At 37.4% G+C, this 27,990-nt stretch overlaps 1 protein-coding gene across 1 annotated transcript in view; it reads right to left on the bottom strand.

Annotated features, from left to right (window-relative positions):
- The window catches only part of TUSC3 (tumor suppressor candidate 3), a 161,958-nt gene extending 137,929 nt beyond the window's left edge, over positions 1-24,029 (bottom strand). Inside the window, exon 1 of the mRNA XM_080373911.1 lies at positions 18-24,029. Coding sequence (XP_080230037.1) covers positions 18-149 — 132 coding nt within the window. The 5' untranslated portion in view covers positions 150-24,029. The remainder of the gene's footprint in view (positions 1-17) is intronic.
- Between the last annotated feature and the right edge of the window lie 3,961 nt (positions 24,030-27,990).

The following is a 27,990-nucleotide window of genomic DNA, read 5'->3' as shown; positions in this document are numbered from 1 at the left end:
GAAGAGAACATCTCTACCTCCTTCTTTTTTTGTCCTCCCCCGAGCTGGCCGCAGAGGAGGAGCAGCAGCAGCAGGAGGAGGAGGAAGCCGCTCCCGGCCGGCAGATGCATCATCATCAGCCGCCGCCGCGCCCCGGTGCCCAGCGCCATGTTCCCCCCGCCGCCCGGCCGCTCGCCTCCGCCGGCGGGCACCTGCGGCACCGCTGCCCACCTCCTCCCCGCTGATTGGGCGGTGGCGCCGGCCAATGGCAGCGCCCCGGGGCGCGGTGGCTCCTGGGAAATGCAGTTCTCCCGCTCGCCTCGCCGCGTGCCCGCGGGGGCGGCTCGACGCCATTGCGACGGCGGCCGCGGGCCTCGCCCGGGGGTGGTGAGTGAGGCAGGCCTCGGTGCTGGGTACCTGGCAGGCGATCAGCCCCTCAGCCCTACGTGCAGGTGATGTGAGATGGAGGCTTGCGGTCGGCTTTGTCAGGGGCAGTGCGATGTACCAAGGTTGTGGCCCCAGAGGTGGTGGGGGTCCCCTGAGAGGTGGTGCCCACCTGGGGTTGCAGTGAGCAGCTCTACCTGGTGCTCCACATTCCCCACCACAGCTACCTGAAGAACAATGTGCAATTGTAAATCAAGACTGTAAAAAGAAATGAAAATTAACGACCCTTTTTTTCTACACGTTCGCATGCATACGCTTGTCAGATTTCACTATACACACAGAAAGCCTCTGCAGAAAATAATGCTAAATGTAATCACTAATACGATTCATTTGTGAATTTAATTCCCAGAGCATTAACCACGCAGCTTTAATTTGGTACTATCGTTCATGATACAGTCTTCAGTGATTGCGTATTTATTCCACGAAAGTACACATTGCGGTGCACAGGCTAGGTAATGTCAAATTAATGAGCGTATACTTAATTTTTTCTTCTTTTTTTCCCCTAGAATTCCAAATACCTTATGCTACATTAGTTATTTACTCACATCTGGGCTGCAGACTCAGAAGTTAGAACTATTCATTTCTTCAGAGATTTTGCTGTATCGCTCGGGAAAGTTATGACAAATTCTAGACTCAAAGCATTAGAATAAAATAGAAAGCTGAGGCGCTGAGGGGGTGTTCAAAATCACCTGTTGTATTTTGGGCACAGAATTTTTAGATAGCATTTTTATGATAATATCAGGTACTAATTTGATATTGCTGCTGACATCTTACCACTAAGCATTTAAAAAACATGAAACAGGCCATTATGTTCCCTTAAATTACACTTGCAATGTGCCTTTCAGAAGTTACTTATATCCATAGGAATTGTAGATCATGTTCATATAATCTACCAGACACTTAAGACTGATCCAAGTGTCTTAAGTGCAAGAGAGTTCAGACCCTCTGTTATACATACCCATCAAATTCTGACTGTCAATGGACAATAATAATCATGAAATAGAAAGACAGAAAGCAGAAGGAAGTGGAAAAGAGGACAGGACACAGGAAGAGGGTCATATGGAAAAGTGAAGTGAATGTAGGAGGTTTAGATGTTGAGAAGCTTTGTTTTTTCCTTATGTGTTCCATGGTCTTGGAGTTCCAGTGTCTTCTGGAGCATGTAGACCTATCCACCCCAACATGAGCTAGGTAAGAAAGGGAGGAAATCATCTTTTCTGTCTTTTTTTGTAAACTAAGGAGGGAGACATCCTATTTCAGCTATGGAAACCCTTGTGCTGCCATTAATCTCTGAGTTTCCATTAACGTCAGATAGGCGGAGTGTTTTTTCAGATAAGAATAGGGCTTTTAATTGAACTTGCCTTTTTATCACCTAGAAACCCCCCTATCTGTTCTAAAACATCCACTTACAAATATTCTAATACACACTTCTAGAATGTGGCTAAAAAGGAACAGCAGGAACAACTTACCAGGAAGCAAGACAAAGCCATTTACTTGAGAAGCATACACTTCCAAGATAGCCTTTCTCTTATTTTATTTGTATTAGTACAAATGCTTCAACGTGACTGTGACAAAAAGTGGGTCAGTATTCCCACTATCAGTACGCCTATACTATGCTAGTCACTACTAAGTAATTTCTGTCATTAACTATATAATAAGCTAAGTGACCTAGTGAACATAGTGTGAACATAGTATTGCAGGCCACCCATGGTATCTGCCTCCCTGCTCCTCTCCAAAAATGAGGACAATGATAGTAAGTGGTTAGAAAAAGAATAAAATAAAAAGAGCTATCATTATTGTGGATTGCAGAGTTTTCTAACACAGATCTTTGCTGTGTAGAGACGGGATATACCTATGAATCAGAGTGGTGTGCTTTAAAAAAGACCTTTTTCCCTCCTCTTCATTTGGGAGCTAAGAATTTAATAGAAACTTTCCACTGGAACAAGAGAGGCATATCTTAATTAATGTGCTAAAGAAATAACATTTAATTAAAAAATCTCAGGCCACTCTTGCTGAATCCAAGGTGATTTCATTGGAACCCTGTTTGTAAAACTGTTGGTCCCTTGAGCCTACAAAACCATGGACCTTTCATGTTTTCACTGCATGAAAAGAGCATTAAAAATACTGAGAATGTGGAAACCACTGGAATTCTTCTTTCCCTAGAAAAGACTAAGAAATTTCTTTGGCACAGTGCAGCTCTGTCAAAATCCTTACATTTATTTTGAATCAAAAGTCTCCATTTTTGGGCACCTGAAGCCCTGACCCCAAGCAGGAAACAGCAACATGGAGAGCTTTACTTCTTTTCTGATCAGATTACTAACCAGTTTCATATAAATCAAAACTTTCATAGCCTATTTTTTTTATTATTATTATTTTTTCCCTAGCTCACTGGATAAAGAAGACTTCACACAGCTGATGCAATAACTGGGATGTATTATACAACAAGTGACCCAGTGAAACTGCAATGGTAAAGTATTTTCCTATGTATTTTGTACTCTGAGGCTATCTGAAGTCTATGCTGATAGAACTAGCCTCATAGGTACTATATACAGGCATAGATAGCTTAATCATGACATATATGAATATGAACCTGATAAGGAATGCCTGAAGTGAAAGGAAAACATCCCTTTCCTTCTTTCCTCAAGGAATGACAGAGGAAGGAGTTTAAGCCTGGAAAAGAAGTGCAGTGCTGGAGAAGGAGAGATTAATGGGAAGGTTTATATGAAATCTGATTGTTTGACATTTGTTGTGTTACTGTTATCAAGAGTTATCTCTGTTGAGTTAGTTCTGTCATAAAATTATGAAGAGAGTTTGTATTTGTAATAGTCTGCATATATCTGGCCCAAATACCTATGTAAATGTGCCAGACCTTAGAAAAATAGAACATTTTTTGGTACTAGGATCCAAATGCAGTTCCCTAGAAGAAAAAACAAAAAAAATGAACTGTTCAAAAGCATTTTAGTAATACTCTAAGAATTATTCTTATCTTGCATACATACCTGCTTACCTTTTTTTTTCTTGTAATGAGGTTATTCTTTGTATGTTATTTAATTTGTATTCATGAGTGAGAAAAACCATCTCTCATAGAACCAAAAAGTTTAATATAATTATCCAAAGGTTTATAGGTGGAACTTTTTAAGTAATCCCCTTAAATTTAAACCTGATCTTTGTTATAGACAGTCAAATCCTGACAGAAGAATTATATGAGTTAGACAGCCATATCCAGCCATATGAAGGAAAAAAAAAAAAAAAAAGTTACTGCTCTGGTTGTAAGTTATCATCTGCTACTTTGAATTGCCATTAGTTTTCTTTAGGATATTTTTCTTTGACTTTTTTTTCTATTGGAAAAAAATTCCACAGCCCCCCAATATTTTCTGCAGGAGTAGAGCGTTACATCCTTTAAAACTGCACATCCATTCAGTAGTGTGGTTTTGGTTTTTATCAAGGCCATAACTGGAATGTTTAATTATGATACCAGCCTATGAGAGAAAGGTCAATGAGGCTTGTATGCTACAGCTTCATGGAAAAAGGAATTGCATTTGTTAAGTACAATTCAATATTGAACTGACCTGAAATGAAGAAATTTGGTCATTTTATTAAGCTATGATGAAACATCTTACCTGGGGGAATGCTAATGTGTTTCCTTTAAATAATGATGCTAAAATATTTTGATGTTTCTTCATTAAAATTTCAAGGATGTGAAAATAGGAGAATTTCACTGTGATTTGGGATCAAAATAAATAATGCGTTAGAACTTTCTGCAAGAAATTCAGACTTCTGTTCTAATTCCTGTATCTGAAATTTTTAGAGGTAATTGGCTTGGAAAGCAATCCATATTAGTATAATTCTGTTCTTGACACGAGTATGATGTGTAGGTTGTGATAAAAAGTGTCAAAGGCAGTAGCAAGGGTTACTTTCAAGAGAAAAGATTACAAACCTGGGGACAAACATAGTTTCTTAAGGACAATCTTTTACTACTTTTATATTGGATATTTAACAGTCACAGGTCAGAATTTACAAACTTTAATGTTGAAAGATGAATTTACTCCTACAATCAAATGCAAAGATACCTTCTTTTCTGGCTTTCAGCCATCAGCCTTCAGGGAGCTCTTTTTCATTCATGCCCCATTGATCTCTCTGCAACCAACGAGCCACATCACGTCCAAGTGAGATCTGAAGGGTGGTGTACTGAGTTATATTTTTTCTTTCTCTTGTTAAAGATGAAGCATACAAAACAAAACTTAAGGGTTGCTGGGAGATGCTGCCTCCCATAGATAGAAGTTGCCATTAATCAATTTGTTGGTAATAGGACAGTTACCTCTTACAGATGTGATTTTCAAGATACTGAGCCTCTTGGGGTCTGTCATCGCACATTTGTGTGCCATTCAAAAAAGATCTGCTCATGGTGTATAGTTGGCAGTAGTATAACAGTTGCTGATTCCTGTTCTGGACCTTGTTTACTCTCAGTAAAGAAGATAAAACTACCTAGCTACCTGTCAGCCATCCAAGCTTACCAGTTTACAGAATGAACATTACATTCTCTTTTTTTGTTGTCATTTTTGGGTTTTTTTGGTTAGGTTAGGTTTGGTTTGGTTTGGTTTGGTTTGGTTGTTGGTGGGGTTTGGTTGTTGGTGTTGGTGGGTGGTTTTTTTTTTTCGTAAACAGAAGAAAGACAATAGTGGGCCAGGCTGGTGACACAGAAAAAAATGCCTTCTTAAATTGAAACCACACTAACATTTTTTTCATAATCTTTCCTTCCTGAACAAGGCACCGATCCTGTCCTTGGGAATACAGCTATAGTACTTGCAATAAAGCATGCTGTGTTTGCTGTTGTGCATAAATTTTATTAGCATGCTTTATACCCCTGATATAAAAGATAAGTGCTATGAAACCAGATTGATTAAAAACCTCGTACCATCTTCACTTTGGTATTTTTCATTACATTGTATTTTAGTAAATTTCTTATTTATGTATACGATTCAAGTGATGTAATTTTTTCTGTTGTCCTATTTCACTGACTACAATTAAAATTCCAAGAAATATTCTACAAAAAATTACTAGATGGAATTGAAGTACAGAAAAAAAAATGTCCATATACATTAACACTATGTTTAAAATTATTTTGGTTTGCAAACTTTCCTTTTCATTTGTTCATAAATTAATTTCATATTATTATGATGAATGCATTGCATGTTATCTTAGATACACAGACTCACAGGGTAGAATAATCCATATATTCAGGAAAACTAAAATAGCAATCTAAGCATAACCAAGAATTTTTTTAGTACCTATTGTATTTAAAGATATGTGTATACGTAGATTATATATATGTCTATATCAGCAACAGGTGTTCTTTATATTTGAGAGCAGGACCAAAGCTCAGATTGCACTATGGATTTGTCTAATTTTGCACCCATATTGATAAAACACAATCAGATATGGTTAGGGATCCTGACCCTTGTTAACAACTCCCAGGCTGTTGCAGTATAGCTGTAGCATAGGGAGATGGGTGTATAAGCAACAAGGAGAGGACATTTAGACTTCCTGGGACTGTTCAAACTGTCAGACACTAAGAAACACTGTGCAAGTATCTCTTGGGACTCCAAAAGAAACGTTTCATAAAGAAATGGAGGAGGCTGGAAAAAATGTGACAGGTAGGTAAATAACACATAGTGCTGATAAGTTAGTACATGCAATAAAAATTTGTAGGCAAACAGCTTTTATCTATTGAGACAGCTTCAGTGCAGTGTGCTTATCTTTTTCTGGGCATATATGTACTTAAAGACTAAATTAGCAAAACAATTTTTTATTATGGATAAATGTATAATTGGATCTTTGCCTTCATAGTTGTATTTTGACTGGATTTGGATTTAGTTTTCTTAGCTTTGTTAAAAACCTTGTTTTGCTTTGGTTGTTTAACATGTTTTTGGCTAATCCTATTCTAAAAGTTACTTTATCTGTAAGTACTGGTGTATCATCTATAACAAAGAAATATTTTCAACCTTGAAAAAAAGTTGCAGACATACATCAACAATATCCAATTGTGACAATCTTGGGTTGGGAATGTGAAAACCAAAACATTTAGAAAAAATGTTTCAGTTCCACAATGAAATGCAAAATTATATGCTATGCAAATAACTAATATGGTTTTTAGCTACTCTGTAACAACTTCAAATTCATATAAATTTTAAATTAATTGAAAATTTACATTTTATTTTGTCTTTGAGGAATTTGCATATTCAATAGCTTAAATAGGTTGGAAGGATGGTGAAAGCTATATACTTAACCTTTGGATTAACTGTCATTCTTGCTCATGAACATCTGGGCTGAAAAGCTTCTTAAAATTTTCCATTGTTGGCAAATAAAACTTAAAAACTATTCCAATGGACACCTGTAATTTTTAAAAGTGTGACCATAACCCATTTGCCTCTCAACAGCTATGTTACTTTGTATGAAAACACCGTTTTTGGCATTCGATTATAAAAAAGGATGTGAAATTGGTCATACATTTTAATACCTTACTCTAAAATCAAGACCAAAGTCAATGTTTTACATGAATCATAGAAGAGTTGGAAGGGACCCATGAAGCTCTTCAATTCCAACTGCTGACTCAACAGGGGGACCTAAATGTTAAATCATGTACATAAGAGCATTGTCCAAATGCTTCTTGAACACCAACAGGCATGACATGAATGTCAAAGTGATCCCTGCCAGGGATATAGGGTGGATTCATGTCACCTAACTCTGTATAAGTTAATTTTTTCTAAACTAATCAAAGGTACCAACTATTGTAGATAACATTTTGGGGGGGGTGTCAGATGAATCACTCTTTGAGAGTGCTTATTTTCATTGACACTATATGCAGCGTAATTAAGAGTAGACTTAAAACTGTTGGTTGGTAGAAGTTGGGACAAATGAGCGTCATTCATGGAAACATAATAGATAAATGTAACACTTTGGGTGAATTAATGGGAAGTGGTCTGCATTTTGAAGTACAGTCACTGCAATTACTTCCGTGACAACCCTGAACCTTGCATTTCCTAATGGTTCCCTAGAATAGGAGCTTTTTCTTGCCATAGTAAATCTGTAGTTGGTATAGGACCTATGAGGAACACAGGAATATATTGAGGGACAGAGTGTTCAAAAATTCTAAAAAATTATTGTATTGAAAAAAAACATTTCAATTACTATCTTTATAACTGTCATGCTGGAAGATAATTTAGGGATGTGCCACAGCACACCAAACTCACAGCTCCTTTTTTACTACATCTTAAGGACCATCAAAATTAAGGACATGTGAAATACTTACTAGTCTTAGGTATGAATATTTCATTAGCAAATGAAAAGAGAGGAGTATGAAAAAATCCCAAGTCAAGCAGCACAGGTGGTGCTTTCAGTAACAGTATCTTTTACATGTCTCCCTATGGAAAGGTTCAAATAAAAATGACACTTCTGAGAATGCTAGTTATTTCTTCTCTAGGAAAGTTAAGAGAAACATACATTATTTCTGCATCAATAATGAGTCTTTTTATTGCACAGACTAAGGTTTGATTTGTTCCAATAATAATTCATTTAAGAGAGTATTGAAAAGCTGTTTTACTTGAAGATATTAAATATTTCTGTTAAAAACTAGCTCAGATTGTGTACTTTTCATAGAAGACCGAATTAATGTTTGATTAGTCAAAAGAATATAATTCAAGGAGTGCTGCATATTGTTTAATTTATTGTTGATAGTCAAAACAATTTTTAATCTGTAAAGGTGATAAGATCAGATGAAACTAAAAATAATTTTTTAGTCTCTTTAAATAAACCATTACAGAGTTTGCTTCAATAGCAACATTTCAGTCATAAACAATCTCTTAAAGAATGATATTAACATGGAATTAATGTTCATTCACCTAAGCATACTCTTATTCTTAGGTGAATGATGATAGCACAAAATTTTAATTGCCCCTTTTTAGTACTCATCACTTTCAGGCTTTTTTGTGTGAGTATAAAAGATCAAATTTTCTCTAGAGAGTATGTGGTGGATGAAAATATGATAAAGGGCCCTAGACTCAGTTTGTGAGAGATAGCTAGGCCATGGATGGATAGGCAATGTATGAACCTCTTTAAAGATCCTAGAAAAAAACCCAGAGTTCTTCAAAGAGCAAGCTGTCTTCTGCCCTATAAGAAACTCCTCTGTGCTGTTTATTGTTCTAACCAAAACAATAAGTTTAGTTAAAACAATACGTTCCAGCTTTCAATAGCTCTCCCTGTGGTCTAGAAAATTCAAATGGTTCTAGCAATACAAAATCAAAACATGGTAAATTAGGGTAATGTGTATCTCTTCAGCATAACAAAAATAGGCATGTATATTGAAGCTTTTTGCATATGACATTTTCAGAGGAAAAGGATTTTGTAAGTTTAACTATCTTAAATATTTTACTTAATAAAGTAAGCAACAACATAAATATGTAAATTATGGTATTCATCAAGCATATGAGGATAATTTTAAACATCTGATAAGTGAAGGTAATGGAAACATTTTAACGACCTAAAATAATCAGAGTAAAATATTATCATTTTCTTAATGACTTCTTTTGCATCCCTATGGATATTTATTCCTCACAGAAAGCAATTCTAACTTACTGTGGGTAGAAAATGACACTGAATTTCCTAGGCTTCTAGCTATTATTACTTTAAATACTAATGTACCTGAAATATCACGCATTTTAAACTACTGGTATGTCTCCTACTTTGTATTTAATATGGAAGAGATTTTTGCTGACACCTATTTATTTCATTAAAAACTCATCAATTTCACTGGAGACAGGCCTTAGTGACCCTCTTGAAATTTTGCCTTCAGGAGAGGTTCTCCAAATGGGATGACTAGTAGATGATACTATTGGGATGGCAGCTTAGTTTACAGGCTATGAATATCTCCCAGCAGCACTTCATTTTTATCATTCTGAAATCGTTTCAGTGTTATTTGGATGTTGCAAGCTATTTAATGCTCATACTAAGAAAAAGAGGTTTTCTCCACTGAACAAGTTTTTCAAGCTATCACAAGGCAGTCTTCTCTCCTACCTACAGATAAAATTTTAACATTTAATTTACATGTATTTTAAAGCTTACCTATATTGCTGTATTAGAGGGAATAGAGGGAATACGGTATCAGAAGCCTAGTGGGCAGTGAGAAGAATCTGCCTTTACTCTAATTCCCCTTCTAGTCTGTGAAGTCATGGGACTGATAGACAACTTTTTCACTACATCCTTCTGTTTCCCTAATATGGTTTCAGATGATGTCTTAAAGAAAAAAGAAATTATAGTACCTGTAAGAACTGTCAATCTGCATCTTGTGAACTTCATAAACTTAATTAGTACTGCCCCCCTGTCACAAATGAGTGGTTTTGGTTAAATTGCTTAAAGAATTAACTATCAAATGTATGAGCAAAATGGTTTTAACGTGAGTTTGTGGGAGTGAGACTTCACAAAGTTCAATGGCAAGGTTCACTCATTAATTAATACATGGTTAGAACACACAAAGAAAAATCAAAACCAAAATAATTTATACAGGGATCAAAGTTGTAAAGGAGACACTAGCACTGAGTCATGAGGAGTGAACAGCCTTGCTTTCTCAAACTCTGGTAGAGTTTAGGTGCAGCTAAATTCAGTTTTAGGCTCAGAGTGGTCAACAGTTTATGTCTAATGCAAAAGATATAAAGAGTAGGACAAAAGGAGACTCTACCATTGAGTCACCAGGTTCAGAATGGATGCCCTTGCTTTCTAAACTCTAGAGTTTAGGGGCAGCTAGACCCAATTCTAGTCTCAAACTTCAACAACAGATTATATCTAGGGGATTATTCATAGTTTAAGGTTGATCACAAAATTTTAGCAGCATCTAATCATCAATTAAATTAACATTTACAAAGTGATTGAATAGGATTTAGTTCAATTATAACAATGATTTCATTACGGGTCTGAAATGATAACACATACTGTATTAGAGTTGTTGAGGTATCTAAATCAATTCATACACACGCATGCACACAAACACAAAGTAATAGGTGTATAAGAGATACATGTACAAATGTACAGCCTACTAAAAGTTCTTGAGTTCAGTGAAATAGTCACATCGAATACCTTTACATTTCTCAATGAGTGAAGGGTTGAGTCTTGAGAAGCAGAGGTATCAGCCCAGGCTCTGTCATCAGCTGTTGGCAGCAGTTCCCCTAGTATCACAAACTTGAGAGTCGTGAGCCCTGAGCAGTGTCCCACTCAGGGAGGTGGTGGTTGCAGCTTGCTGCATTCTAGGAGAGCTCAAAGGGTCTCACTTAGGACCACTGTTTATAGGGTAAGAGATGATTGGCTTTAGTCATTCATCAAATTCCATCCTAGCCCTTCTCCAGGTCGGTGTTTTTTGGTTACAATGGTACTGTTCCGCTTGGGCTATGGTTTGAATCAGGAGTGTCCCAAGAGGATGCCTGATTATCTTTTTCATTTCCACCTTTGCCAGGCAACAGGGGTTCCTGGTATGGGCAGTACCACTCCCCACCTTAGTCATGCAAAAGTTGTTGGACTTGTTTTGTTTCACTCATATTGTAGTCATAATTTCTTAAAATTTGCCTCAGTTTACAAATCTTTTTAGATATGTTTGTTCACTACATATTGCTTACAAGTTTCTTGCCAAGCAGTTGAAGTTTATATGTACTGTTGTATAGATGGAATCCAGAGGACAGAATCTGTGATACAACAAATTTTATCCAGATGGTCTAAAGCAAACAGAACTACAAAAAGGAACAACTACTGTTCCTTCCTTTTCCAAAACTCAGTCAATCAAAGAATAATAGAATCATTTAGGTTAGAAAAGACTCTTAAGATCATCGAGTCCAACCATAAACCTAACAATGCCAAGTCCATCACTAAACCATGTCCCTAAGCACCACGTCTACACATCTTTTAAATACCTCCAGGGATGGTGGCTCAGCCACATCCCTGGGCAGCTTGTTCCAGTGCTTGACAACCCTTTTGGTGAAGAAATTTTTCCAAATATCCAATTCAAACCTCCCCAGGTGCAACTTAGGGCCATTTCCTCTTGTCGTATTGCTTGTTATCTGCAAGAAGAGACTGATACCCACCTTGCTGCAACCTGCTGTTAGGTAGTTGTAGAGAGTGATAAAATAGAAAGACCTGCCATGATTTGGGTATGATCACCAGTCCTACAGAATCAATATGCTTAAGTTCTTGAGATCTTTGTTCATGATAAAAATTAGCACAGACAAGAGTAATATGTTTCATATCTACCATTTACACTGTGATGATTTTTTAATTGATATCAATAGGTAAAATTGCTTGAATGAAACAATTATTCCCAAGAACATATGCCTGGTACCAAAATAACTATATTCTTTATTTCTGCTTATATATAACTTAGTATATGATTTTCATAGGTACTTAACATCTAAAAAGAGTATAAGAAGAATATGCTAACTGTGCAGAAAAGGTGTGTTGGGATTAAAACCCAAAAAAGGCGATATACTTTAAATGGTCATAGGCTTCAAATCAGCTTTTATATCTGAAGTTTTAAAGGTGGACTGAAAGTAATAAAATATAATCAGTATTCTCACAATCAAGTATCCTCCATCATTCTTTAACAATTTAATTAAAAGATGGACTATGAATCTTATGTCAGCAGATGAATGTATCACCATACACTGTGAAGCAAATTAATCAGCAAAAATACAGCACTACAGAATAGTGTTGCAATAACCTTTTGCTGTATAAACAAGGACTCTGACTTAATTTTTAAGCAAACAACTCACTTCATTTCTTGACTGGTCTTAGAGGTAACTGTCATGTCATGCTTGTGTTATCATGGCAAATGAATTACATTCTTTAATAAACTCTTTAATGGGAATCGTAGATTGAATCATCTCTCCCAATTAGGGGATATTCAAAAAAATATGAAATGCGAGTGCTCTTCAGCTTTGTATTAGTATGCTGGTGTAGTCACAATTTAGGGTTATATAAGCATGAAAAGGATAGAACCTCTTGAAAAATTAATCCCAGCAGTCTAATTGATACAATGATAAAAAATTATCTTTTCCCTCAATAATATATTTCCTAGTACACATCAAAATATAAGAAGTGTAACTTCTAAATAGTCCAATAAACTAATCTGCTGTCTGTGTTACTACCTCCAGTGTCATGAGGTATATTCATATTTTTTGACCTTTTTGGTCATTTTTCTTTGAAAAAACACCTGTAAGAGCCAAGTCAGCATTGTATTGAAAGAACGTATCTGCACTGCAAGTGTAAAACATCTGAACGCTTGTGGTGGATTCACCCTGGCTGGACAGCAGGTGCCCACCAAAGCTGCTCTATCACTACCCTCCTCAACTGAACAGGGGAGAGAAAATATAATGAAAGGCTCGTGGGTCAAAATACGGACAGGGAAAGATCATTCACCAATTACCATCATGGGCAAAACAGACTCAACTTGAGGAAATTAATTTAGCTTACTACTAATCAAATCACAATAGGATATTGAGAAATTAAACCAAATCTTAACACACCTTCCCCACAACCCTTCTTCCCGGGCTTAACTACTCCAGTTTCTCTGCCTCCTCCCCAACAGCAGCCACAGGGACACGAGGAATGGGGCTGCGGTCAGTCCATCACATGCTGTCTCTGCTGCTCCTTCCCTTTCAGGGGAGGGTCCTCATGCCCTGCCCCTGCTCCATCGTGGGGTCCCTCCCAAGGGAGACAGTCCTCCATTAACTTCTCCAGCGTGATTCTTTCCCATGGGCTGCAGTTATTCACAAACTGCACCAGTGTGGGTCCCCCATGGGGTCATAAGTCCTGTCAGCAAATGTGCTCCAGACCACACTAGAGTTCCTCTCTCCATGGGTCCACAGGGTCTGACAGGAGCCTGATCCAGTGCCAGCTTCCCATGGGGTCACAGTCTCCTTCAGGCATCCACCTGCTCTACTGAGGTGTCCTCCATGGGCTGCAGGTGGATATCTGCTCCACCATTAACCTCCATGGGCTGCAGGGGCACAGCCTGCCTTGCCATGGTCCTCGCCACGGGCTGCAGGGGAATTTGCTGTAGCACTCAGAGCACCTCCTGCCCCTCCTTCTGCACTGACCTGGGTGTCTGCAGAGTGGCTGCTCTCACATTTTCTCACTCCTCTCCTCTGACTGCAGTTACAAAGGCTTTTTTCCCCCTTCTGAAACATGTTACCACAGCAGTACTACCACCATCACTGATGGCTTGGCCTTGGTCAGTGGCAGGTCCATCTTTGAGCCGGCTGGCATTTGCTCTATTACACACAGGGGAAGCTTCTAGCAGCTTCTCACAGAAGCCACCCCTGTAGTCCCCCCACTACTAAAACCTTGCCATGCAAACCCAGTAAAGTGCTGATTTTCTGTGCATTGGATCTAAGCACAGTGGCGCAAGTGGTGTGAGAACACATGAGCTAATTTGGCTTTACAGCTATTAGCTGTGTGTGCTATAGGGTCTCAGTGCCGTGCTGGCCTGGAGGAGCTTCCACATGTCAGAGGGTTTTGAAAGAAAATATTTGGATATATGTCTGCTCTGCAGTCAGTGCAATGAAGTAAGAAAACTGCATAACAGGAGCATACTAAATTGATACATTCAGGACTTGTGATAGTGACAGCAAAAGTGAATGGTTGTATGTCTTTGTTGTAGTTGCGTGGAAGGAGGCATTTCTTCCCTCTAGATAAATTTAATGGAAGAAAAGTTTGTTCAGACTGTTACATTCCTTAGAAAACAACAGTGTTTCTGCTAGTACCACTTACAGTTTCATGTATGAAGAGTTACAATTCGGGAGTGTTATAAGGTACGACCTCTGCCTCCACCATTGTTACTGCTGTAGCATAACTAATTGCAGCTACCAGTTTATATCTGACAGGCCAGCACATATGGCTGTGGATGCAGCCACAGATAAAAATGAACATTCAGAAATCATGAATGACCCGAAAATTATGTATTAATGAGATAAATAACTAGACAAACTGAAGTAACTTGGGGGAAGGAAGAAAACATAAAAAGACCTCATGGCAATGTTACAACAGTACCCATTCTGTTATCATTTCATTATGTAATGGGCATCAAAGGCAATGCTGGCCAGCTTTTCTATATCGTAGTCCACCTAGCACTTGAACATAATAAACTTCATGTTAGGTCATGACCTAAGTTGTTATTTTCTTCAAGCAGTCTGCCAAATGTTCTACCAACAGCCTCACTGTTCTACTGCAGTGCAGTGAGACTTTAGCTAATAGTTTATCTTGAAAGGTACTTCTCCCTAAATAGTTCTCTGTTATACCAATGTCCAGTTGGCCTTTGGAGCCTTGAGAAGCCAGTAGAGAATTCTGACCTTGTGCTGGGCTCATGAGAATAGATCAGTCTCATCATTTAGACCTGACACTTCCTAAGAGCGAAATTCCTGTGACTTGGCAAGTCCCCTGAAATCACTGACAATATCTGGAATGCTCAGATGTAGAAGCTAAGTAAGTTTATTATAGTCAAAAACCAAGCTTGTGAAATCAAATATTATGTTTGGAAAGAGATGCAGTAAAGTAAAACAGGAAATAAATGATTGGTTTGATTTCTGGTTTCCTCTCTTCTGTTACCAGACTGATGCCATGCAAACTCCCAGGACAATTCCTCCAGCCTGTCAGAGCTGGGTTACAATCCCATAGGTCATGCATCCAAGTTTGCCTTCACAAAGGTATTGATGATTGGGTTGTTATTGTTCTTAGTATGATTTCTGTTGCACATAAAGTCATTTAAAGGCTTATGATAACTTCTAGTCCTAATGACCAATCCACCATCTTCAGCCTTGTGTCCTGTGCTGTGGTGTTCTGCCTGACATGGACTCATATCCCATGAGATACCTTTGTATGTAAGTTCCAGCTAAGTGGAGTTCACTTAGTCTTAATACATTTGTTTACAGTCAGGTGTGTCAAACAAATGTAAATATGCCCTTTTTTTGGCAGCCAATTAGAAAAAGTAATATCTTCTCTGGCTGCATTTATTTAAATTGGGGGGGGGGGGGATATTTTAATATGTAGCTTAGAATCATTCATTACATAAATTTACAAATGAGAATAATGGCTGTTTAATAGCTTTTGTTAGAAATTCAATGTGACTAAGCAATAATGCTCTGTTAAAAATTGGTAAATCCACAATATAGGTAAAACAGAACTATGGAATAAGGGAGATTTCTCATATTTGGTTACAAAAGTTTTATAAAAGTTTGGGGTTTTGACCATTTTGGAGAGTATTCTAAACTAGAAATAGAAAGTACAGTACTGAAGAGGTGCTCAAAAAGGATAGAATGGAGCTTAAAGAGTTTCAACAGAACAGGAACCAGGATGATCAAATACATGAAACAACTTCAGTACAGGGAGCTGAGCTTCTTCACCTGCAGGAGAATCATGGAAAAAGCAAGTTGGCAGTGACCGTCTCTCCTTATAAACTGAATTTTGACTATGGCAATCTCAGGGAAAGCAGAAATACCATTTGTTGTCCACTTTTATACTCTTCCCTGATCATTTACTGCTGCTCACTGTTCAAGATCAGGTATCAGGCTACATGCTCCGAGTACAGCCTTTCTCATGTTCTATGGCCCCATGCTAAATATATCATGATAAAAATGTGCATAATTTATGTTATGGAGTAGGTGACTGGGAGTTATGTTGCCGGAATTCTCAGAAACAAAATAGACATTTGAAAAAAATGGATTTTATCTGGCTTTAAGATTTATATAGTCTTTGTGGTGTTCCTAATACAACAGAGGTCTTATTGTCACAGTCACTGGGGAGGTAAGGATAGGAGACAGAAATCCTGGATATCTTTGGGCACTCCTGGTTTAGCTATGCAACGTAGAGCTGCTTTAGTTTGTAAATGTTGGATTGCAAACCAAGTAATCTGAGTGCGTGGCTGAAGTGGTCACATCTCTTTTTCTGGATGCACAAATGGCTATAGTACAATGAGGGTGGCAGATCTGTGCCTCCCAAAGACCCCAGGGAAAGGAAGATTCTCAAGCCCAGCCTTACTTACCTTACAGTAATATGTCTAGAATTGCAAAAGTCAGATGAAGGAATGCCTGTAATTTTGCTGCAATCCTTTCACAAGCACTAAAGCAAGCTTCTCAAAAATCTTACGCTAGAATTAGAGCTGAGAGTTAATTTTAAAAATCATAAACATATGGTTTGTCTGTTCCCAGATGAAAAGATAAATCAGAAAAAAAACCTTAGTTGGCTTGCAAGCCATTTAAACATCACTTTATATAAAATATCTTCAATCTATTTTAAGTTCTATGAGGAGGATCCTTCAGCTAATTATTTTAAAAATACATATACATACAAACTTAAGTACTCAGAGCAAAGAGATTCAGCTCTGGATTAGGGAATGCAAATCAGCTCTCAGAATACAAGCAGCAAAGCTAACAAGAGATTAGCATAGAAGATGCAAAGCTAACAGGGGATTAACTTTCAGAAGAGCTTACCAGTTTATCATTATGAACAAAAAATATAATATAAAAAAAGGAAAGAAGAACAAAAATAACCATGAGGGAAAATATACTAAAACTACTGAACTATAGCTGCAGTGAGTATATTGCACTGTATTTCTAAGCACAGGGCTGAACATGGACTTCATACCAAACCTGCCTTATACTGAAATGAGTGCAAGCCCAAGGTAATGCAAGGTGTTTTAAATTAATTTCAAAGCCTCACTCACATTATTCAGTAGTTGAGCTTCAAACATGCTTCCATCCAGAGTTAGATGGAGTCCCACAGTAAATAGGTAAAATGGGTTTGCCTTAGAAATCGTAACAGTTGGGCACAGATCTTGGCTACTTGGCTGATACTACTTAGGTTCCCAAATCCCCCCAACATACATATATATATATATATATATATGAAAAGCACAAACCTGAATGACCCATCAGTCAAAAGAAAGGTGTAATCTTTTTACCATACAGTTGAGAGGTACTAAGGACAAGAAGTTAGAAGGTTTGTAATATAAATAAAATGTTAAAACATTGATGTCCTAGGGAACATTAGAAGTTAAATAAGTGCAAGAACTTGTTCTGAAATGTGGAAACTAGCACACAAAGTTTATTTTGTCTGCAGACAGTAGAACTGCATTGGTTGTTATTTCACATATACTTTTAAGGTTTTTTTTTAATCTATTTACAGTATATTATATCTCACTTTTAAAAAACCCAAGGTCAGTGTTCTAAACTGTACCATGTATCTACACAGGAAATTTGAGAAGACTGAGAAAGCTGAATTCGGTTCAGAGGTGGCCTCACCCTAAATCGTTAAGAAGGTTTTTTTGTAACTTGAATGCTCCAGCTCCAAGTTCTGCTTCACTGGGAAGGAGCATTTCCTTTTCTTTACCTCTGCTCTGTAGAGTCAGTAGCAGATACCTTTGTGTTAAGAAGCTTGGAACAGATTGTTCTTGTGATTATCAAACATACCCGACCTAACCTCATACTGTCACCTGCACTGGTTTTGTTTCAAAATATTGGTTTGACCTGCATTTTAAAGTTTTAGCTGTCAGTAATTACATACTAGTTTCCATTCCAGAAGTAATAGGAAAGTTACAACACATAAGGGATCCAAAAGATAATTGCAGTGAACTTCAGGTCCTTTCCCAACAAGCAACAAAACTGCAGTCCCTTAGAAAGTTAAACATTAGAAGAAATAAGCTCCATATACTGGCAAATGCATCAGGAAACCTTCCATTGATAAACCTGGGAGTACAGATAAAGCATAATAAAAGTATTATGAAAGTCACACTTCGTTACAACCTGCCACTACCATAGTTATACATCATATGTATTAATTTCTGTCCATCTAAAACAATTATTTTGTCCTTAACTATATAAAGAGTTAACACACTTACTTGATGTTCTTGTTGCCCTAGTGAAAGGCAGTTAAATTTTTAACCATTTTAACTTTTTTAAATTTCAAGGTCTTTATCCCAGTCGCCTTTAGATTGTGGACAATGCAAATTGAGTACCATGCTGTATGACACTTTACTAAACTTCAGGTACACATTTCTGATGATCTGGACTAAACTTATTGAGAAACATTTGCTCTTCACAAATATTTCAATGAATCATACCTGTCACAGATTAATTAGCAGCATCCCAAAAGGATACTGAAGTAAATCTGTGCACCTAATTCTCCACTGACAGCACCTTGCAAAGACTTTTAAACCAATGCAAAGAGCAAATACTTTACCGTCCCTGTTTAGCAGGCTGTTACATTGCCTTTGGACAGGTGTAACTTAAAATTATCCACACACATTTATCTGGGATGCTAGATTAATTACATTTTCCAATTTAATTATGCTGACATAATATCTGTGACAGACATATTGCACATTATTCCACTTTTGAGTCAGTCAGTCTCAAATGATTCATTCTTGAAGCCCCATCATTATTATGCCTGCATTAAACTGAAGAGTGCATTTCTGATGGTGTCACACCTGAATGGTGCAGGTTAAGGAGGATGTGGTACTGTTTGCCAATCTATCTTCCCTCCATTGCTGTAGATAACTAATCTTCAAGACAAGTGTGCCTGCATATTTTACTCTGATTTCTGTGCCGATTACTACTGAAACACAGAATAATACCTGCTACTTTTGAACTGCAGCACTACCTTTAAAACTTAAAAATCTAATCTTTAAGTCAAAAGAAATTACGTTAATTTTCCTACGGAACCTGTAGAAGTAGGTGTCCTGTCCTTATGGCAGTTCTGTGGGATGTAAGCATGTTAATCTTGTAGGCTTTACTGACAGTCTTTTAAGAGTCTGGCAAAACAATTTCATGCTGACAGCAGTTAAGCCTCCCATACAGAGATCACCTGTTTCTATTTAACTGCAATGTCACTGCTACAATTATAACCCTCTACCACAACAGCCACAGAATATGGTAGTAGACAATAACAGAAAAGAGCAGAATTGCTGAAGAGAAATCTGAAGACATGGCTTTTTAATTCCCTTAACATATGATAAGTGAAGAATTCAGAGCCTGATTTCAGAGTTTGAAGTCTATATGCTGCTGGATAGTTTTGGCTTAAATAAAGCTGTGGCTACTTTGTATGCTAAGCTCTGTTGAGCGTTCAAATTTGTTTTCCTCCCACATCTTTTCTTTCCCTGTGCCCACCTCTCCTGAAAGGGAAAGTCAATAATGTTACCCATTGTATGTTCTGGAAAATCCTTCCACCTACAATATTGGTAATGTACTCAATTATTTTATTGTTAACAAGGCAAGAAGCTCTTGCCTGTTGTGGGTTGCCCTGAAAAAACTCTATATAAGTTTCTGCTTGAACCTTGGGGTTCAGCTGGTTACTTGAGACTGATTCTCAGGCAAGAAGAAGGGCACCTAAGAATTTTACTACTTTTGATAAGTTACTTTGAAATTGTCCTGGTTTCAGCTGGAGTAGAATTTTCTTCTTAGTAGCTGGTACAGTGCTGCGTTTTGGATTTAGTATGAGAATAACGTTGATAACACACTGATGGTTTAGTTGTTGCTGAGTAGGGCTTGCTCTAAATGAGGGACTTTTCAACTTTCACATCCTCTGCCAGTGAGGAGATGAACGAGAAGCTGGGCTGGAGCAGAGCCAGGACAGCTGACCTGAACTAGCCAGAGGGATATTCCATACTGTAGAACGCCATGCTCAGTATATAAACTGGGGGGCAGATGGCTGGGGGCCACTGATCGCTGCTGGGGGACTGGCTGGGCATTGGTCAGTGGGTGGTGAGCAGTTGTGTTCTGCATCACTTGTTTGTTCTTTTTCCCTTGGGTTTTATTCCTCTCTCTCCCTCTCCTCTTCATTGCAATTGTTATTTTTTAATTTATTTTTTTTTACTTTATTTCAATTACTATATTGTCTTATCTCAAACCAAGGGGTTTACCTTTTTTCTGATCCTCCTCCCCATCCCACCAGGGGGGTGGGAGGGATGGGGGGGGGGGCGGGTGGGGAGCGGCATGGGGGGCAGTGAGCAAGGTGCTGCACGGTACTTAGTTGCTGGCTGGTGTTAAACCATGACAGATACATCACTTTACCAAGTTTTAGTGACTTCCTGCAATACATACAGCTGGGTAGCCAGATTTAGAAACAGCCTTTAAGAGTGTTGCTCTTAAACGCTAGTTTGTGGAACTAGGCAAAATACTGACCTTAAAGCCTTTATCAGATTTGCATGCTGTAATTTTTTTTTTCTTTACACAGGGAGTAATATTTTTCTAGTCTTAAATTATTTCGAGTTAGTTTGAAGTAAAAATTCTGACCATTAACAAGTCAAATTTATATGTAAGAACAGAAGAGTACATCTCTCTTTTCCTCTGTAGCAGCAACTCAGACAATACATGTATCTGCACAAAGTCAACGTTTTTAGATGTTCAAAATGCTGGGTACAGAAAACCCCTACATGATCTCAGTTGACTAGCTACACATAACGCATTTAGGAATTACTTTTACTATGGTCTAATTTTTTCTTACAGGTGATTAAAGTTGAGCAATTATACATTGTGGGTTTTCCCATAAATTACAACTTATTTTAAGTGTTAGATTGTCATCTGTATATGATACTGGCTAAATTACTTGCAACAAATCTAGCACAAGTTCTTAACCTGTAGACCTCTGAGATCAGGCTTACAGTTACTCAAAAGTTTTGCTCTGGAAGATTTTTTCCTCACCTACTTTTGTTTAGCTTTCAGCTCCTGATTGATATGTCTAGATTTTCTCTCTGGTTGTTGATTTCTTGTTTTCAGAAACCATAGTTCACTTAGCTGGCTTAGGATATTGTGTGGGATCAAGTAAATAGCAAACTTTTATGGCCTCTGTAAATTTGTTCCTGAACTTTTATTTAGGTTACTAATAATGGGTAATGTGGTAGCCACAACTGCTTGAACAGACTTTTTCATTCCAGTGGAATGATGATCATCCATTTTGATTTTTGCCAGTTACTTTGGGGTTTTTTTTCTGTGATAGGTGTTGTATATCAGCTGATTACTACTGTCACTCTCCAGTAAGGTCAGCTGCTTTGCCCTCTCCTTTCTTAAAGGAGGTTGCTTGGTAAAACTTACAGTGAGGAATAATTGCTGTTCTGGCTTTCTGTGACACTTTGAAGTGCAAATAGTGACACATTATGCCACCTAGTGTAACTTTACTATTAACAACTGCACAACACTCAGGTTAACACTATGTCTATGACCAACATGCATAGCAGTAGTTGACACAGTTTGATTCAATGTGTACAGGAGTGTGCATTCTGGTGTTATACCTTGGGTTCTGGTGCTGCTCCTTGGTAATGTTAGGCAAGGACCATTTCCACTGATTTATCTCCACCACCCTACTATGTCAGTCACTCAGATGCTATGCAGAACTAGTTTCTTTTGTCAAATCAAGGTCTCTGGCAGATCCGCCATAAACATTTCATCCACTCCAACCTGTAGGACTCATGGTAAAAGTATCTCAACCTATTTCATGTTAGCACTACTTTCAAGAGAAGTAACACATCATTACAAGATCAGCTATTTATCAGTTCTTTGCTGGCCATCTGATTTGGCCAGGTAATTCTGCAGGATTTCCCATACTATGGGAGTAACAATGCCTCCCACTGATTTTTCATGTGATGCACATACTTCCAGGATTGTTCACCAGCAGTGGCACAGCCTGAGCTCACTGGAGCAAGTACGTGACACTGTTGCAGGTACATGAGGCAGTGCAGGCACTTCAGCTCACTGGTGCCACTGACAGCTTTTCACAAGACCACTATCACCTTCACTTCTTTGGGGACATTATGAGGTATCTCATTACTCAAAAATACCACATTGGCAAGGCAACATATTTGAGCTGTGTTCCACATGAACATATATCTTAATTTACCCTTGCATCATACAGTGTGGTTTTGCTGTTTCATTCCTTATATGACACTTGAACAGAATTTGGGACAAACTGAGATACCAATGGTGCAAGATGCCTTTTCTACAGACTTTCTATGTAATTTCTTGCTATGCAATCTAAATGTGGCAGACTTCTGGAAACAATAGTATGCATGAGGTTTTTCTGTTAGTATTTCCCTACTTGTACGCTTATTTCTATTTGCAAACCCAGTGTTATTTTGGCATATTTTTATTTGAATATTCAACATTAAAAATGAAAAAAATAGGGAAGTACAGCGAGCTACTTTCAAAATCTGTCTGGCTACCTCTTGAATGGATGTTTGACTAAAAACTGTGGTGATACAGATGCACACATGCTATGCTTGCACATTGGTTTTGTTTGTATTTTCCCTGTTATTTTCTTCTGACTGAAATTCTCTGTTAAATATTACAATATATAGCATAATACAAGAGAAACAAAGCAACATTAAGTGTTTTTTACTATGCTCAGGAAATGTAGATGAGAGTATAAAAAAGAAAAAATAGGCAATTTTCATCCCAAAGCTCCACATTAAAAAATTGGGATGACAACCATAAAATCATAAATGTCCTAGTGAAATTGAGGCAGGTGGCAATGACAGCTGTTTCAAAATTCATCAAAATCTTCAGGGTTTTTGAATTATATGGGATATAATATACTCACATGGATAATATTCAGCTTTTGATGAGAGTACTGTTTTGGTGAATAAAGGTAACTGGAAATTCAATGAACTCGATCTTTTGACACATTTTTTCATACAACAACAGGTTTTTTAATAAGTTAACATTAAGTAGCTTCAATAAAGTAGATCTAGAACAGCTACTTGTCATATATCAGAATATCTTTTTACATAGAATCATCAAATCAGGATGCTTCTAACAGGGCTCTGCAGAGAGCAGCTGAATGCTGCTATTAAACGTTTCTATTGCTGTTCTAGATAAAGTCCTTAGACACACTGCTGCCAACCTGGAGACTGGTGATAATAACAAAACAGTCTTGTTGGATCACACAGCAGGCTGAAGATATTCAAGAAACAATGTTTTATACATCTATAAAGATGAATTGCAGTCCTTGGTCATGGACAGGGGAATCCTGAAAGGGATGTGTAAGAGAAAACCAGTTTACTGTAACCTCAGTGTAATCTGATCCTTGACTGTAAACAAAGAAGTGGGGACTTAATCTGTCAGGGTGATGTTGCTGACTGCAGTGTTGGAATACTACATATTCTACTGCTGTTCACATTTAACAAATCGAGCAGGCAGAGAAAAGAACGAAAAATCACTGAGTGCAGAGAAAATGCCTTAGAGGAAGAGACTTAAAAACTTAATCTGTTTAGCATGTCAAAAAGAAGATTGAAAGGTGACTTAACACATTGCATAAGTATTTCCTTGAGAAGCGACTACCTGGTGTTAAAGGTTTTTTTATCTCAGCAAAGAAAAGATTTAATAAACCATAATAACTAGAAGCCAGACAGTCAAGCAGAAAAGGGACGCACATTTTTAAAAAGGCTGTTTGTGCACCGATTCAAATGGACAGAAAGAGACAGTCTGCTGTTGATCTTTCTGTCTCTCTAAAATAAGTTGTTGGCATCAACTGGCTGAAATTCAATGGCAGATATCATACATAAGGTCAGAGTAGATGATCTAATGCTCACTTCTGGCCTTCCCCCCAAACCCCTATGAATATTAAGCATCAGAACTACAAAACTAAATGGAATCTGTGTTCACTAGTGTGTTTCAGGGTGGATGCTAATAATTAGTTTCATTAGTAGATGCTAATAATATGCATTTATTCTTTGAGTGGTGAACCCTACAATCAGGAGTCTGAGTAGAATATTATGGCAAAGCTACTTAATTCATGTAATATAATCAACTCAAACAATCATATATAAATTAAGTTAGACTCTTGATGTGGTGAGGACAGAATCTGAGGTGCAATAGCCCAGTGCAGTAAAATGTACTTCTGCTTCTGTATCATCAAGATCAAGTTACTTGTATCCTTCATTAAATTAGCAAGCAGATAACCAGTAGATGAGTTTTCACCACACATTGTGTTGTCTAGTAATACAATTGCTCCTACTTTTTGTGCAGATCCCACTGGCTAGAGCACAAATTTAAATTTTCTTCAGCAGAAGAATCCAATGTGTATAAAGGGTGAAGTACTTTCAAAGGGAACTCCATGAAGCTACTTGAAAGCCCAGGAATACTTAACAAATCTTGAGTGACTATGCTGCAATACACATACCTGCATCAGGAGTCTGGTGTTCAGCAATGCCTGGCTCCCACCTAACCCAACATATTATGTACTCTCCCACCATATAACAGCATGGCAAACTTATCAACGGTAATTGATCAAAACTTTGGATCAAAAGCTATAAATTACTTTCTTTTCTTATTCCTTTAGGAAAGTAACTCGGTGCTGTTCTTTTGCCTCTAATTTTCATTTGTATATTAAAACATAAGAATTAATACAATTACTTGGGTGATTTAGCCATATAAAACAGAAGAAAATCAATGTTCTTAACAAAACTATTTTTTTTTAGTAGACAGTAAAACCTTAACTGGGTATTTTACCTTATAATATCCTATAATACTAGTACAGGTAGTACTAGAAAAGAATACCTGGAAATGTTTGCCAATCATAAGGAAGTTGAGAGGAATTTAATTTTAATTTTGATTCATGCAAAATTATCTTCACCTCATTTACTTATAATTCTTAAAGATTGAAAGTTAATTCTATGAACAGACAAATGCATTATATTTTGCAGATAAAAGAATGAAGGCAACAAATCAGCAAAAGTCAAAATTCATATAGTAATATTTTTCTCTGTAGCCAAATCTAAAAACATAGGTAGTAATAAGTCCCAATATCTAGGAAAGGCTGTTTCATTTATAGATTTGTTGAAGCTTCCAGACACATAATAATAGCTTGCTAGTGGTTATAATAGAAATTAAACCTTGTGAAATCAAAAGGATTTTTTTTTTTTGGCAGCTATTTATTGCTACATCAGAGTAATCCTGAATGAATAATAGAACTGGTAACAGCCTAGTTAAGAACAAGTCCTGTACTGAAAAATGAAATTCAAAAATTTGCAACATTAATATCTCCAAAACAAAACATGAATGTAGGACCTTAGTATTCCTCATTAGGGTTGTATTTTACATAATGTCTGGAAAGGAATTAAGTTTCTTTTAATAACTTATGAACATATCATTGAAATATTTGTTGTGTCTGAATTAAAAGTACAAATGGACAGTTTTTAGATAAACTAATTAAAAGTACACACAATAGAAGATTATTCCTATATCTGTATAGTGAGGTACAGAAATCTCAATTTCAGAAGCAAGGGCTAGACTTCATAGGTAGATTTTGATAAGCAGCTCTACAATGAGAATTAAAGGGTTCATAATCAATATCTAAATTGGATGTTAATGACTAAGCTTAAAGACTTCACAGTTCAGAAACTGATACAGGGAATTTGCCCTTGGGAATAAGTTGAGACATTGTTTAGTTTGTTTCTAGAGGTAATTACTATTAACTTAGGGTTTTTCTCAGTAATGCCTCAAGGGCAAATGAGTAAATCAAGTGTGTTTTGATAATTTGCATATAAGGTACCTTCTTAATTATATTTAGCCATAAAGCCAAGGCACTTGAATGCTGCTTGGGTAATTGATCTCCAAAGTGCATCACCTGTGTTCTCTTCTCTACATATTTCAAGTTGACAGAGATGGCTTAGGAGAAGCATTCTTCCTCTTCCACTACCCTTTTGGGTAGTCTTACACTCATAGAAATGTAGCAAAGGAGAAATCCCTGTGTTCCACCAAGTCCAAAGTCTGCAATTATGCAATGTCCTTGTGTAAGCCTCACAGGCTCTGGATGAAGAGAGTAAGTTGATTGCCCTCTGTCTTTGCATAAATGTACATCATTTCTGGCCACAGTATAGCCCCTTGTGAGGTAATATAGATCTGTTTTGCAAGAAAACCATCCTTCCTGGCTTAGCAGCATCTTTGAAGGTACTTGCCGGTGGCAAACGAAGTTGTAGCTATTAAAGAATGATCACAATGATCACTTCAATTACCATGAGCGTGTTGGGACCCTAGCAAGCTTGATCTGATCTTCTTCTGAATTGTGGAGCCTTCAATGTACAGTCATATAACCTCTATTTCTCCATTAACTAAGACACTGCTGACTCAAGACTGTACAGCATCTCTGCCTGTGAAACAAAGCATGCAGGCTGTCATGGTTCAACCATTGGCCTCTTATAAGAGTCAAAATGGGAATCACTTGGGCCTTATTTCCTCCAGTAAAACCAACGGACTGACCTCTTGAATGCACATTCCAAAAGGCACATGTGAAATGCAGCTGAATCAAGAAAAATCTTCACTTCTATGAACTATCGCCAAAGACATTTAAAAGATGCAGCTTTTGTTTTAGAGCAGTTGAATGCTGTCCTCTTACTGCCCAACCTTTAATACTACATTGAATTTTCACTTTATGGAGATATAATAGAAATAATAGTTTACATTTTGAGGTAACTCTAGCCTAATAAAAATTTACTAGTCTGTATGTAATTAAGTCAGTCTTTGTGTAGCTCCTTTCTTTTATGGTTACTATGGAAGATACTGTAATTGGCTCATAAGAAAAAGAAAAGTTCTTACACAGATCAGTGATAGAAAAAGTAGTGTTTTCAGTGGTTTACTGTTGTTCACACAACTACTTTACTAATTTTCTAAAATACTTGCTACTAAAGAAAAAATATTTTTTTAGCTTACATCAGAAAAGATGACAGTGGCAACCCTTTTATATGAAGTTATATTCAACTAGTTTAGGTTGTGAGTTTATAGGTTCTCTAGCCTGTATACTGAAGGCAGACACATGCCATAACATCAACTGAAGAACTTGTTAAGCAATGGACACCTAGAGTACTAAGGCCACAGTGTAATAGCTCATGTTGTAGATGAAGTGTAGTTTAGTAATCTGTAGCATAAAAAAAAAAAAAAAAAAAAAAAAAAAAAAAAGAGTGGGGTGGGAGGAACCCTCCAAAAATCAACGAAAACAAACCTGATCATTGCATCCAGAGATGGGCCTTTCAACTCGAGTGTCTCTATTCCCTTGCACTTCTGTTTCAGAGATAGTGTAGGCAGAGATGTCTGTCTTCATCTGCTGGCTCATACACCCAGGGTAGGGAAACTTCAAAAGCTAGGCAAGCTTGTGAGCAACTAATGCTCATTATGAGTGCCAACATGTGGAAATAGTATCAAGTGCTTTAAATCACAGCCTTGAATGCTGTGTACTAATACTTTGCTTGCTTGTTGATAAGATTCCATAAATCTTTTAATTTAACTGCTAGGGTGAAAATGTATTGAACTTCCATGTTCTTTAAACTATCTTCCCACAAGACTTTGCACAGACTATAGGTATTAATGGAAAGACACAAAAGAACACAAATGTCTCCACATTTGAGGTCAGGACATAAATGCCCACTGAGTAACATTTTTGATAACTCAAAGGAAGCCCTGAGCTTGGGAGGGTGGAAAGCTTTTTCTTTACAAGCGTACGGGATAAGTTGCCAGTCTGCTGCGCACTGTCTTCTGTTACATACTGTTGCCCAAGAAACAC

Source organism: Falco punctatus (assembly GCF_963210335.1).
Source record: "Falco punctatus genome assembly, chromosome: 1".
Classification (NCBI taxonomy): Eukaryota; Metazoa; Chordata; class Aves; order Falconiformes; family Falconidae; genus Falco; species Falco punctatus.
This window is presented reverse-complemented; position numbering and strand designations above follow the sequence as displayed.